Genomic DNA, 15003 nt, shown 5'->3' with positions numbered 1-15003 from the left:
AGAAATAAAATGCTACTCTACACTAGAGTTTATGGCATGTAAAATGCGTCCTCTTAGATCCTCTTGACCATAATGCTAGTGGTTGACTCCATTTGACATGTTGGTGGCCTTTCAATAGAGTTGGTGTTGGGGCCTCTTCCATCATCTCCTCCCTCTTGAAAAGGATTTGTCCTCAAATCCAAGGCTTCGTCCTCGTCATTAGTAGGGTAATGTATGTGGCTGGATGGTGTCCATCATCTCCTCCTTCTTGAGAAGATCTATCCTCAGATTTACAGGGTTGATCTCGAATAGCATCCTTTTTCTTGCTTTGACAACTAGGCTCGTCCTTTCGGATCAAATGTGCATCTATGGGAATCATCAAACAAAGCAAATGTGTTAGTTTGAGCAGTTGTATAAAAATCAATTTTATTAAGTTGCCATTCCTTTTGTTTTTCTATTGTTTTCGATAACTTTTCACAATATTTCTTTAAAGAGGAGTACAAAATTTTCTTTTCTAAGTGTTTCCTCTTTTGTTCTAAATTGTTGTTATTAGCCTCGTTATGAATTTTTCTATGTGTTCCTTTTAAAAGGCTTGAAGGTTGTTCAACAAGAATCATATTTTCAAATGTGTTTTTAATTCTTTCTTCTTGATGAATGACCTTGTGGGAAGGAACACTCTTCTCCCACGCCTTTGGCTCCCTAAGGCCTCTTTGTTTTTCTAATGTTATTATTAATTTTTCTTCATCCCTCTTTTGTTTCATTTGTACTTAATCTTTTACCACTTGTGAATGTGATAAAGGATTAAGTATAAACTTCTTTTCGTTATGGGTGAAGGTAATCTCGTTGGTTAGACCATTGTGCATGGTTTTCTTATCAAATTGTCAAGGTCTACCCAATAAGATGTGACAAGCTTCCATGGGAACTACATCACATAAAACGTTATCTTTGTAGTTACCCACAGAAAACTCGACTTTCACTTGTTTGTCTACAGTTAGTTCCCCATCTTCATTGATCCATTGAAGTTTGTAAGGTTTTGGATGAGGGACTAATTGTAGATTTAGCTTTTCAACCATCCTAGCGCTACAACAATTGTAGCAAGAGCCACTATCCACAATGAGAGAACATGTATTTTCGAAAACATTGCATCTTGTATGAAAGATGTTCTCTCTTTGTGTTTCTAGGTTCACGCTAGTTTGGTTGTTGAGGGTTCTTCTAATCATCATTAATTCCCTCTCACATGGATATACTCTTTCATTGTTCTCCTCTTCTATCCCAGTAGGTACATCTTCTCCTCTTCTATCCCACTAGGTACATCATCACAGCTACTATACTCATCTACCCCCCTTAAAAACAAAGTTCTTTGATTTGGGCATTTAGCTTGCACATGACCTCTTCCATAACATTTAAAGCACTTGACATCTCTAGCGCGGATAGGTGGAGTGAACATATCTTTTCCTACACTTTCGGGAGTTTCTCTTAGTTTTTCTTTAGGTACACTTTCCTCCCTTTTAAACTCACTTCTTGGATAAGAATTAGGGTATGAATCTTCCCTACGACTTGAAGTTTTCTTCAAATTTTGTTGTTCAACCTTGATGCACAATTGAACTAAATCATTCAAGTCTTGGTAGGGTAAGAGTTCAACTCTATCTCTAATCTCAAGATGGAGCCCACTTAAGAATTTTGCTATGGTAGTGGATTCAGATTCCCTAATGGAGGCTCTCATCATGTATAGTTCCATTTTCTGCCTATATTCCTCTACACTCATGGTCTTTTGTTGGAGTCTTTGGAGCTTGTCCATTAACTTCCTATTGTAATAAGAAGGAATATGGCGGCGTCTTAAGGCTCCCTTAAGATCATTCCAATATCCTATGGGAGGATCCTTATGAAGACGCCTATCTCTCTCAAGGGTAGTCCACCAATACATAGCATTGCCTTGAAAACTTAGAGTGGCTAAGGGTACTTTGTTTTCTTCACTTACTTTGTGACAAGCAAACAATTGTTCTACTTTCATCTCCCAATCTAGATAGATTTCTACATTTTCTTTGCCATGGAAATAAGGTAGATCTACCCTAACCTCTCTTGGGCTTTCTTTTTCCTTTCTAACTCTCCTAAGAGGTTGTTGGTAATATTCATTGATTTTAAGATTTTTTTTCTCCATATGACTCATTGCCCCTAGAGCTATATGCATGCGAACTTTTTTTGGATTTGGTGTATTCATTTTTTTCTTTAACCACTTTCAACTCATCTTGCATCAAAGCAAATTGAGCATCCCTTTCTTTAAGTTGAGACTCATGTTGCAATTGTCTATATGAAAGTGCTTGAACATCTTGTGCAATTTTTTCCACAAGAGATTTGATGGATGTTCCCTCACTTTCATTAGAATTACGAGATTGAGAAGACATGGTTAAAGTTTTGTGTTATAAGTATTTTACCCCAAAAAAGATATGGATAGTAATGAAGGTAGCTTTCTAGGAAAGAGAGGTGGATCACTAGGATCTCTTAAGTACCAAGTCTTTCCTTGCCAAAATCTATCCCTGAAAACTTGTCACAAACCTTTTTCTAAGTAATTTACTTAGATCACAAGTAGGAATGAAAAACACAATTTTATGCAAAGAAAACAATGCAAAGCGATTAACAATACAAAACAAGTAATTAAAGCAAAACAATTAATTAAGCACAATTAAAGATTACTAACTAAAAAAACTTTAAAACTAGACGAATCCTAAGGTGAGGCTTCTAGACACTTAGAGCCATTGAAGACACACTCACCGTCTAATACGTAATTATTCCACTAATTAATCAAAGTTGAATGTAATTACAATTCAAAGGAAATACAAGAGAACTTGAATTACAAAATTAAGTTTTAGATTTCCTATACTATGAACTCCTTGTCTTTTGTTACTCTTTCTTGTTGCGTTCCACAATTTGTATGTGTTTGTAATCTTATTTGCTGCAGCCTTTGCCTTAACCTCTTAAGGTTACTCAATTTAAATCTTCAAAAATAGTACCTACTAAGTAGGGATGGACTCACCACAATGGTTAATTCCAACTTAACAAGCACCACTTTGAAATTCTTTCACGAACAATTAGAGGTCAACAAAAGCAAAAAACAATTCAAATTTAGAATAGGACAATAGAAAATGGAGTAATTTGTATGACACAACTTGAAAGAATATTGAATAAATTTGACAAGCAATCAAATAAGGCACTAAATAAAAGGTGGCACACAAATTGAACCTAAGGAATGACACTAGAATTGATTAAGAAAACCAAAACAGTACTACTGGAAATTTGAGGTACAAAATGCGTGACTTAGAAAATTTATGCTGAGCTGGATATTTGAAATTTTAACCACAAACAGTTCAAGATCTTAGCATTTTGGCGCTGGAATCACACAAAAAAAATGCACCAATTAATTGTGCTAAATTTTTCAAATATGTTGTCAAATTACCGTCTCTGTTCGCGTCAGGATGTACACTTGTTTCATTTGATTTATCATTTTTTTTCTATTTTGTATTTTGACTTGATTCTTTTTTTCTTGTTTTTCTAACACATCAATCTGTGTAAATCCAGAATTTCACAATTTTTAATCAACGGATTTTAATTTGATAAGTAAAAACAGCCAGCATAGAGTTAAAACAATGTAATCCTAATCCTGGAATTAAAAAACAGTTTGAAGAAACTTCAAGAACACAATGGAATTGATGTATAAGAATTTGTTTGGATCTAACACACAAATATGAACTCAAATCTAAAAGAAAAATGCACCAAAGGATCAAACAATTTCATATTAAAACTGGACTCAAAGCAAATCAAACAACCAAAATTATCAAAAACAGCACTACATGGAATTGATGACAATTTAGGAAAAACATGACTTGACAAAACACAATTGGATTCAAAAAATCAAAATCACTCAAATCAACACAATATAAACCAATTAAAATTGCAATAAAGACTCAAATAAACCAAAAACAGAACAACAACACAAATCTATATAGAATCCTACACAAATTTGAAAATTAGAAGCTCAAGAACAATTTGAACACAATGCACCGATTGGATTTCTCCAAATAGCATCTAAATCAAATTAAAATGTAAAAAACATCAAGACAATATGGAAAACTTGAAGAACAACACGAATTTAGAATGAACACAAAAATAAAAACGAAATAAGGCACTTATCTCTTGAAGACCATGGCTCTAGATACCAAATGATGGAAAAGTGCCTTCATGATTTTGTAGAATTGTTGGAGATCGACGGAAGCTCTATGGAGTGTAAGCGAAACAAGGTCCACCTAGGAGGTATGGTGACCTTGAAGGTGCATGCTAGGTAGGGATTGAGAGTGATGAGGCCATCTCTCTTTGGTAAGGGGGAAATTTGAAGATCAATAGCCTAACCTAAGAGGTTTTTGGGCAAGAAGTGAAATTGGCACAATTTGGCAGCAATTCACTTAGTATATTAATCTTGCAAATACATGAGCAAAACCCTCTTATTTATAGTGTTTATGAGGGCTGGAAATTCAAAAGAAAGTGGAGGGAAATTCAAATGAATTCTCTCCCAAAAGTAACGCCTAAATGAGCACATGGGGAGGGGTGTGTCTAGTTTGTAAGCTCACCCCCTCCATGGGCTTTCTAGACCGGCCTTGGTAAATTTAGAGGTTTTTAAAAACTCTAAGTTTACCTAGGTTGGTGTTTTAGGTGCCAAAATCAATTATAAGAAAAATTACAAATAAAGTTCCTATGCTAATTTTGACAAGAAATAAAATGCTACTCTACACTAGAGTTTATGGCATGTAAAATGCGTCCTCTTGGATCCTCTTGACCATAATTCTAGTGGTTGACTCCATTTGACATGTTGGTGGCCTTTCAATAGAGTTGGTGTTGGGGCTTCTTCCATCAGATTGTCTTTGCTCTTAATATTCTTCCCTTTAGCAGTCATTCTTCAAGTCTAAAAATGATTCTTGGCTGCCAAGGATGCCTACAAGAAAAGATTAAGAAGCAAGATTTGGTCCCCTTATGAATTTGGGTCCAATGATGTTAGTAGGAACCTTAGAAACCTTAGGAACCCATTTCAAAATATCTTTGGGAATAGAAAACCTACTTCTCTGCAAAATCTAATAGTGTGGCCCATTTTCATGCAATAATGACAAATTTCAACCGGTTGTTTCGACAAAACAACAGGTTGTTTTTCAAAGAAACTTGAAAAGGGTTTTGAAACAAATTTGTTCTTGTTATTTGGGTTAAATCCCAGTCCAACCTTTCCAAAAACACACTTTTGAGATGCAAGAACTGTTTCAAGATTTGATTGGCCCTTGGAAAACTTGTCCACCGTTTTTAAAAGATAATGAACCTTCTTTTGAAGAGATTCACAATTTTCACAAAAACTTGAATTAACACACTTACCAGAAGAGTTTTGGTAGATCATTTCCAAATTTTCAAAATCAGTTTTTGAATTGTTCAACTCTTCTTCCAAGATCTTGATTCTATTTTCCAACGAGTTGTTTTAACCTTTCAATCGTTTATTTAAAAGGGCCATGAGTTTCATTAAAGGCATCAAGAAGTTGACTATAATTCTCAAAATTAATAGAAGTGCTTGAACTTACACTGCTTGTGTCACTCTCTTGTCTTGCCATTAGACATAAATTTGCTTCTTCTTCATCACTTGAAGAGGAGCTTGATGAGTCATCATTGTAAGCTCTTCTTGATTTTCCTTTCTTTTCATGCTTCTTGAAGTTTTTCCTCTCTTTGTTGGGACATTCAGTTTTAATATGACCATGTTCACCACATCCAAAGCATGTATATATGTTAATGTTAAACTCAGTAGGTTTCTTTCTATCAAACCTGTTGGATGAGTCACTTTTGTTGTTTTTCTTCTTTAGGAACTTACTGAATTTCTTAAACAGCAAGCTAAATGTTTCCTCTTCACTCTAATCACTTGAGTCCTGACAATTTTTGTTTCCAGCAGCTTGACTTGATCCAGATTCTTCTTTTGTCATAAGACAAAGCTCCCTTCTGGATTCTGAAGAGAAAGATTTAGAAAAAGATTCTTCTTTGTCCATCAAGGCACTCCTTGGATTCTTGTGATACTCTTCAAGGGTATTCTACATTTCTTTGGCAGAACTACATTTTGAAACCTTGAGCAATTCATTAGAATCCAGTGCAGATACAATGATGTTCATAGCTACACAATCAAAATGTTCTCTTTCAGAAGAAACATTTTAGGATATAGGCATGAGATAGCTATTTGTAATAATTGTTAGAATGTATGGCTTTAAACTAGAGGGGGGTGAATGGTTTAAAGAGGGATTTCGAAAACTTTTAAGTCTTGAATGAAATTACTTCGAGAATATCTTGATTAAGAAATCAGTTTTTCAAAACACAAAGCTAAAAACACAGCACCAGAAAAACAATCAGTTGTTTCGCAGAAACAATTGGTTGTTTGTACTAGTTTACAAATATAAAAACTGAATTTAAAGAGTTAAGGGATAGAGAAAATGCACATAGAGATTTATACTGGTTCACTATAAACCCAGAGCTACATCCAGTCTTCTCAGAAACCAATGAGGAATACCACTAAGCAATCAAACCTAGATCACTTACAACACAACCAAGAAAGTGACCTTGATCCCCTCAAGACACACACTTCTCTTGGTCAACACACCAACACTAAGAATGTTGATCTTGATCCCCTCAAGAACACACAACACTTCTCAGCAAACACACAAGGTTTCTTTCAACAGATACAAGGATTACACTTGTTACAGAAACAAATCTGAAATCAATACAAGAGAAAAACCTAGCTCACACTCTTTGATCAATCTCAATCTCTAAACAATCTCAACTTTTCAAAAACTCAAAATCAGTGAAAAACTTAAATAAGTTTTTCTGTATATATCAAAGATGTTGTTTGTTATCAAATCTTAACAAACTTTTCATTGCATTTAAAAATTGGTCAAAGCATTAAAAACTGGAGTGTAAACAGTTAGAAAATCATTTAATGCTCAGTCAAAGCACAAACCATTTTTCTGTTATGGTACCAAAACAAACAATTGGTTGTTTCCACGAATCAATCGGTTGTTTTGGTTTTGACAGCAAGTTAACCATAAAAACAGTTTTCAACCTTTTCTAAAAACACGTAAGTATAAAACAATCGGTTGTTTCGACAAAACAACAGGTTGTTTTTCACTTAGCTTGAAAAACACTTTTCTTTTAAAAAGGATTGAGAATGCCTATGCTTTGGATTCAATCAAGAATGGATTACATATACAATCTACCCCAGATGCTATCTAAGACAGCTCAGCAACAGCAAGCACAGCCAGCCTTCAACATCCTTCAAAGGGGTTTGGATTCTTCAATGATTGAACACTATTTGGTTCAACAATCTCCCCCTATTTGATGAAGACAAATCCCTGGTGCTTGTGTTTGATCTGATTGAATCTGAAACAATACCTGCAAAACTAGCATATATACAGTTCAATGCTTCTTACAGCAGCAGGTTAGATTTTCACATTTTGAAAGCATAAATCCTTATAAACAATCGGTTGTTTACTCGAAAGAATCGATTGTTTCTATCAGCAGTAGCAGAAAACAGTTTTATATAAGAGATTTTAACATATTTAAACAGTTTCAGATAAGGATACACAAGACCAATTAATTCTCTCCCTATTTGTCTTCACAAATAGACTTTAACATGTATCAAAACAGATTTAGGAGAGATTATTAAGATCAAGGATACCTAACTCATGTCTTGGAAAGAAGAACCTCTCTTTTGGTAGTGGTTTAGTGAAGTTGTCAGCTAACTGCAGTTTGGTCTCCACAAACTTCACTTCACAGTTTCCATTGCTTACATGATCCCTAATGAAATGATGCCTTATCTCAATATGTTTGGTCCTTGAGTGCTGAATCTGATTTTTGGTAAGATTGATGGCACTTGTGTTATCACACATCAAAGGGACTTTGCTGATTTGTAATCCAAAGTCTGCAAGTTATTGTTTGAGCCACAGAATTTATGCACAGCAGCTTCCAACAGCTATATACTCAGCCTCAGCAGTAGAGAGAGCAACACATGTTTGCTTCTTTCTATGCCATGAGATTAGGCTTGAGACAAGAAGGTGGCAAGTGTCACTTGTGCTCTTTCTATCTAGCTTGCAACCTGCAAAGTCAGAATCTGAATAACCAATAAAATGAATTGGAGAGTGAGAAGGATACCATAACCCAACAGATGATGTTCCTTTGAGATATTTCAGAATTCTTTTTGCAGCTTTGAAGTGTGACTCTTTAGGATTTGCTTGATATCTTGCACAAAGACACACCGCAAACATTATGTCCAGCCTACTAGCTGTTAGATATAGCAAAGAGCCAATCAATCCTCTGTATTTGGTTTGATCTACACTCTTTCCAGCAGCATCAGCATCCATGTAGCAACTTGATGACATTGGAGTGTTTGCTTCTTTGCAACTCTCCATTTCAAATTTCTTGAGAATCTCCTTGCAATACTTTGATTGACATAGAAAGATCCCATCATTTGTTTGCTTAACCTGCAATCCAAGAAAGAAAGACAGTTCTCCCATCATAGACATTTCATACTCACCTTTCATTGTAGCCATAAATTCTTCACACAAATTATCTTGTGTAGCACCAAAGATGATGTCATCAACATAGATTTGCACAAGAATTATTTCTGAATTTGACTTTTTGATGAAGAGAGTCTTGTCTACCATTCCCCTTTCATAACCATGAGATAGCAGAAAGTTCTTAAGCCTCTCATACCACTGCCTTGGAGCTTGCTTTATTCCATACAAAGTTTTCTTCAACTTGAAGACATGGTTGGGATGTTTATGATCTTCAAAGCCCGGTGGTTGATCTACATACACTTCCTCATTGATGTAGCCATTCAAGAAGGCACTCTTGACATCCATTTGGAAGAGTTTGAAACCACTCATACAAGCAAAAGCCAGCAGCAACCACACAGCCTCCAACCTTGCAACAGGGGCAAAGGTTTCATCATAGTCTATGCCCTCCTCTTGATTGTAGCCTTTGGCAACTAGCCTTGCTTTGTTCCTTGTGATCACACCATCTTCATCCAACTTGTTCCTGAACACCCACTTCGAACCTATAATGTTCATCTCATCTGTTCTAGGGACAAGAAACCATACCTCATTCCTTGCAAACTTATTCAACTCTTCATGCATAGCTTCAGCCCACTTCTCATCCTTGAGAGCTTCATCAATTGACTTTGGTTCAATTTGTGAGACGAAAGTTGTGTGCCTGCAGAAGTTTGAGATGGAGCTACGTGTGGAGACACCTTCCTTTATCTGCCCTATGATGTTTTCCATTGACAAATCTCTAGGAATTCTCCACTCTTTGGGCAGCTCACTCTCTTGCAGAATTTCAATCGGTTGTTTCTGCGAATCAATCAGTTGTTTTTCTGCACAGATTTCCAGCTTCTCCAAACTGATGCTCTGTTCATCCTCTTCAGCTCTGGTCTTCGGGATTTGGATGTTTCTACGATCTATGTCATCAAAGACAACGTGAACTGATTCTTCTACAGTCATCAACCTCTTGTTGTAGATTTTGTATGCATGACTTGTGAGAGAATACCCTATGAAGATGCCAAGATCCGCTTTCTCATCAAACTTCCCCAAGTTTTCTTTTCCATTGTTGAGAACGAAACAGCTACAGCCAAAAACTCTGAGATGGTTGATATTAGGCTTCCTTCCATTGAAGAGTTCATATAGAGTCTTCTTCAGAATAGGCTTAATAAGCACTCTATTCATCACATAACAAGAAGTGCTCACTGCATCAGCCCAAAAGTACTTAGGAAGAGATGATTCACTAAGCATTGTCCTTGCTAGCTCTTCAAGAGACCTGTTCTTCCTCTCTACCACACCATTTTGTTGTGGAGTTCTTGGAGCAGAGAAATTATGCAGAATCCCCATCTTTTCACAGAACTTGCTGAACTTCTCATTTTGGAATTCTCCTCCATGATCACTTCTAATAGAGCCTATGTTGTTGTTCTTTGTATTTTGCAACCTTCTTGCTAGCTTCTTGAATGCAGAAAAGGCATCACTCTTTGATTCCAAGAAAAGAGTCCAAGTGAACTTAGAAAAGTCATCAACAATAATAAGAGCATAGTAATTTCCACCAAGGCTCGTAGTTCTTGATGGTCCAAAAAGATCCATGTGAAGAAGCTCAAGAGGTTTTAAAGAAGAAACAACATTTTTTATTTTAAAAGAACTTTTCACTTGTTTCCCTTTTTGGCAAGCTTCACAAATATGGTCCCTTTCAAACTTGAGCTTTGGAAGCCCAATCACAAGATCCCTTGAAATTAACTTGTCCAAGTGATTCATGTGAATATGAGCAATTCTTCTATGCCAAAGCCAAGATTTATCTTGCTTGGATAGAAGACAACAAATTGAACATGGTGAAGAGATATCTAGAAGATACACATTATTGACTCTTTTACCAACCAACATTAGCTCTTTGGTGTTGGGTAGACAGATTTCACATGTGTTTGACTTGAACATCACTTGATATCCCTTGTCACATAGTTGGCTAATGCTCAACAGATTGTGCTTTAGTCCATCTACATAGAGCACATCATGGATGACCAAGATGTTTTTGTCTCCTATGGATCCTCTCCCAAGAATCCTTCCTTTGTTGTTGTCCCCATAGGTGACATGCCCTTCTTGCTTAAAGGAGATGCTCAAGAACTTTGATTTGTCCCCAGTCATGTGCTTGGAGCATCCACTGTCCAAGTACCATTGTTGCTTGCTCTCCTCCAAGTTTTCCTAGAAAGAAGATCTTCAAGTACAAAGATTTGGTCCCCTTATGAATGTGGGTCCATTTGGTTTACATTCATCAATTAAATCTTTATTGCACTTAGGAATCCACTTCATAAAGCCCCTAGGAACAACATATTTTCTGATTTTACAGAACCTCACAGAATGACCTCTTTTCATGCAATAGAAGCATGTAACAATCGGTTGTTTTTCTGGCATTTTCAAAAATGATTTTGAAAATCTATCTTGTTTGTTTTGTGGGTTAAAGCCCAATCCAGCTTTTCCAAAAACACAATTTTGAGATGCCAAGACATTCTCAAAGTTGGATTGACCTTTAGAAAGCTTATCCATAGTTTTAACAAGATAGTGGACCTTCTTTTCAAGATTTTCACAATTTTCACAAACAAGAGTATCACACTTGCAAGAGGAATTTTTGTAAACAATTTCAAGGTTTTCAAAATCTATTTTTGAATTTTCTAATTCCTCTTCCAGTGATTTTACTCTGTTTTCAAGCCAGCTATTCATTCCCTTTAACCGATTGTTCAAGAGGGCCAATCAGTTGGCTTCTTCATGCGTTTCTTGAAAGACTTGAAGCAATTGACTATAATTTTCAGAGTTTGAGGAGTTAGATGAACTTACACTACTTGAGTCATCCTCCTTTCTGGCCATGAAGTGCCATGAAGCAGAGGTTGGGGCTTTTCTTGTTTTGCCTTCTTTTCCTTCTTGCTTGACTCTTTGACCTTGCCTCCTTTGGTTCATTGTTTCCATGAGCAGCCTTGAGTGTGTCCCACATCTCTTTAGCAGTTTTGCATTTTGATACCCTGAAAAACTCATTAGTATCTAGTGTAGAAGCTATTATATTTTGAGCAGTACAATCAAGCTTGGCCATTTTACATTCATCATTGGTCCATTGAGACCAAGGCTTTGCAATTAAAGAACCATTCTTTTTAAACTTTGGAATGAAAGGACCATTCTCAATTGAATCCCAAATTCCTTGATCAATAGATTCCACAAAGATTTTCATTCTGGCTTCCCAATACTTGTAATTCAATCCACAGAATAAAGGTGGTTTCTAGATTGAAGCACCTTCCTCAAAAGATTGTTTTCCAGCCATAGAAAAAAGATTTTTGGATCAACTTGAATAACTTTCAAGAACCAAGCTCTTGATGTCAATTGTTATAATGTATGGCTTTAAACTAGAGGGGGGGTGAATGGTTTAAAGAGGGATTTCGAAAACTTTTAAGCTTTGAATGAAATTACTTCGAGAATATCTTGATTAAGAAATCAATTTTTCAAAACACAAAGCTAAAAGCACAACACCAGAAAAACAATCGGTTGTTTCGCATAAACAATTGGTTGTTTATACCAGTTTACAAATATAAAAACTGAATTTAAAGAGTTAAGGGATAGAGAAAATGCACACAGAGATTTATACTGGTTCACTCTAAACCCAGAGCTACATCCAGTCTTCTCAGAAACCACTGAGGAATACCACTAAGCAATCAAACCTAGATCACTTACAACACAACCAAGAAAGTGACCTTGATCCCCTCAAGACACACACTTCTCTTGGTCAACACACCAACACTAAGAATGCTGATCTTGATCCCCTCAAGAACACACAACACTTCTCAGCAAACACACAAGGTTTCTTTCAACAGATACAAGGATTACACTTGTTACAGATAAGCTCACACTCTTTGATCAATCTCAATCTCTAAGCAATCTCAACTTTTCAAAAACTCAAAATCAGTGAAAAACTCAAATTAGTTTTTCTGTATATATCAAAGATGTTGTTTGTTATCAAATCTTAACAAACTTTTCATTGCATTTAAAGATTGGTCAAAGCATTAAAAACTGGAGTGTAAACAGTTAGAAAATCATTTAATGCTCAGTCAAAGCACAAACCATTTTTCTGTTATGGTACCAAAGCAAACAATCGGTTGTTTCCACGAATCAATCGGTTGTTTTGGTTTTGACAGCAAGTCAACCATAAAAATAGTTTTCAACCTTTTCTAAAAACACCCAAGTATAAAACAATCGGTTGTTTCGACAAAATAAAGGTTGTTTTTCACTTAGCTTGAAAAACACTTTTCTTTTAAAAGGGATTGAGAATGCTTATGCTTTGGATTCAATCAAGAGTGGATTACATATACAATCTACCCCAGATCCTATCTAAGACAACTCAACAACAGCAAGCACAGCCTAGCCTTCAACATCCTTCAAAGGGGTTTGGATTCTTCAAAGCTTGGACACTACTTGGTTCAACAATAACATTCCAGATTTTTCTATCTATAGATTCAACAAAGAATTTCATTCTTATGCACCACAGTTCATAGTTCATACCACAGAACAAAGGTGGTTTGTTTAAACAAGCACCTTCCCCAAAAGAAAACTTTTCAGCAATTTAAAAAAGATTTAGGATCAAAACTTGAATAACTTTCAAGAACCTTGCTCTTGATGCCAATTGTTAGAATATATGGCCTTAAACTAGAGGGGGGTGAATTGTTTATAAGAGATTTTCGGAAACTTTGATGGTATAATGAAATTCAATGCTGAATTACAGAGAAAAGAATCAAGGAAACAAAGACCCAAAACTGTTTTAAGATGATATCAAAAAAATAATCGGTTGTTATCGGTTGTTTATACCAATTAGAACTTAAATAGCTTAAAAATAAAATTTAAAGAGTTAAGGGTAAGAGATAAGCACACAAGCAATTTATACTGGTTCATTCTTACACCAAGAGCTACATCCAGTCCCCATAAACCACTGGGTAAACCACTATGGAATCAAAACCAGATTACAAACACCACACAACACTATGGAACCCCTCAAGAAACACACTACCTTTGGCAAACCACACCAAGAATGTTGATCTTGAACACCTCAAGAACACACAACACTCCTTGGCAACACAAATATAGAAATACAGTAATCAAGGAAGAAAGGAATAGAATACACCTGGGTATTACAAAGCTTAAAGTTCAGAATTACAACCCAATCCTATTCCACACACTTAAGAATGATCCAAAGTTATTTCAAATCTTGGAAAAACTGTTTTAATAAACTCTTTTTCTTAGTTCAAGATTAGGAGCGTAAAACCACCTTTATATAGACCAACCAAGTGGTCAAAAGCATTTAATAAAGGAGCCAAGTTAGTTAGGATCATTTAAAACATATTAAAACCACTTAACAGAATTCTGTTAAGGTTTTCAGAAAAACAATCAATTGTTTTGTCGAAGCAATCGGTTGAATTGACTTGACAACAAAGTCAAGCTTTTCAAAACCTTTTCAAAAACTGCTAAGGTAAAACTACCTGTTGTTTCGAAATTTCAACTTGTTGAAACTACTAAGGTAAAATAACTTGTTGTTTCAAAAAACAACCTGTTGAAATTTCAACAACATTTTAGAAAACTCATATTTTCAAAAGGTTAAATATTCAAATGAACTTGGATAACCTTAAGGAGTGAATTAACAAGTTTCAAACAACTAGACAACACACACACCCAACAACAAGGTCTTCAAGCTTTCCTCTTGGAATTGGAGACATCAAAGCATCTTGTTCAACACTTGTGCCTGGGCTGTTTCAACCGTGAGCTGCCATTTTTCCTGAGCATGTCGGCTTCGTCGAATTTCTGATTAATTGAACGAGATTGTTATCATCCCTTGTACGAAAGCAACGACCACCATCTCTTCATCCTGAGTTTGAAGTCTTATTGAGACTGCGCAAAATCTATTCTAGTATTCTTTAAGCAACTCCCATTCCCTTTGTTTGACATTGAAAAAATCATACAATCATGGAGGGTTGACCTTATTAGTCGAGAACTGCTCCTTAAAAATTCTAGAGAACTGAGGGATAGAGGTGATGTGACCATTAGGGATTCCACTAAACCATTGCAAAGCTGTTCCCGTGAAAGTACCCTGAGTATATCTTACATCAAATTGCATCCAACCCCCCAAAGATGATCTATTGAGCCCTGAACACCTTTAAATGACTCTCGGGGTCCTCTAACGTTGAGAAAAAAACGATATTGGGTGTGATATAATGGGGTGGCACAGACTCTTCCATGATTTGCTGAGAGAACGACTTGGGGTCATCTCTTGATGACAAGTCTAGGAACGTTTCCGGGTGGGACGTCGGCCTTGTCGGTGCAAGATCCTCCGCAACTCCTCGTTGGTCTTGCACAACTCCTCATTGGCTTGTGCGTGCTCCTCCATAGTTATTTGAAAGGCCTCAAT

The 15003-nt window shown here is 36.0% G+C and overlaps 1 protein-coding gene across 1 annotated transcript; it reads right to left on the bottom strand.

Moving 5' to 3' along the window:
- Window positions 1-1246: 1246 nt before the first annotated feature.
- LOC137816927 (uncharacterized) lies at window positions 1247-2167 on the bottom strand. Its single transcript, XM_068620102.1, has one exon. It carries the CDS (start codon window positions 2165-2167, stop codon window positions 1247-1249), a length of 921 nt encoding a protein of 306 aa, XP_068476203.1.
- Between the last annotated feature and the right edge of the window lie 12836 nt (window positions 2168-15003).

This window comes from Phaseolus vulgaris, unplaced genomic scaffold, assembly GCF_000499845.2.
Source record: "Phaseolus vulgaris cultivar G19833 unplaced genomic scaffold, P. vulgaris v2.0 scaffold_13, whole genome shotgun sequence".
Classification (NCBI taxonomy): Eukaryota; Viridiplantae; Streptophyta; class Magnoliopsida; order Fabales; family Fabaceae; genus Phaseolus; species Phaseolus vulgaris.
Note: the sequence above shows the minus strand (reverse complement) of the source record. Positions and strands in the feature narration are given on the sequence as shown.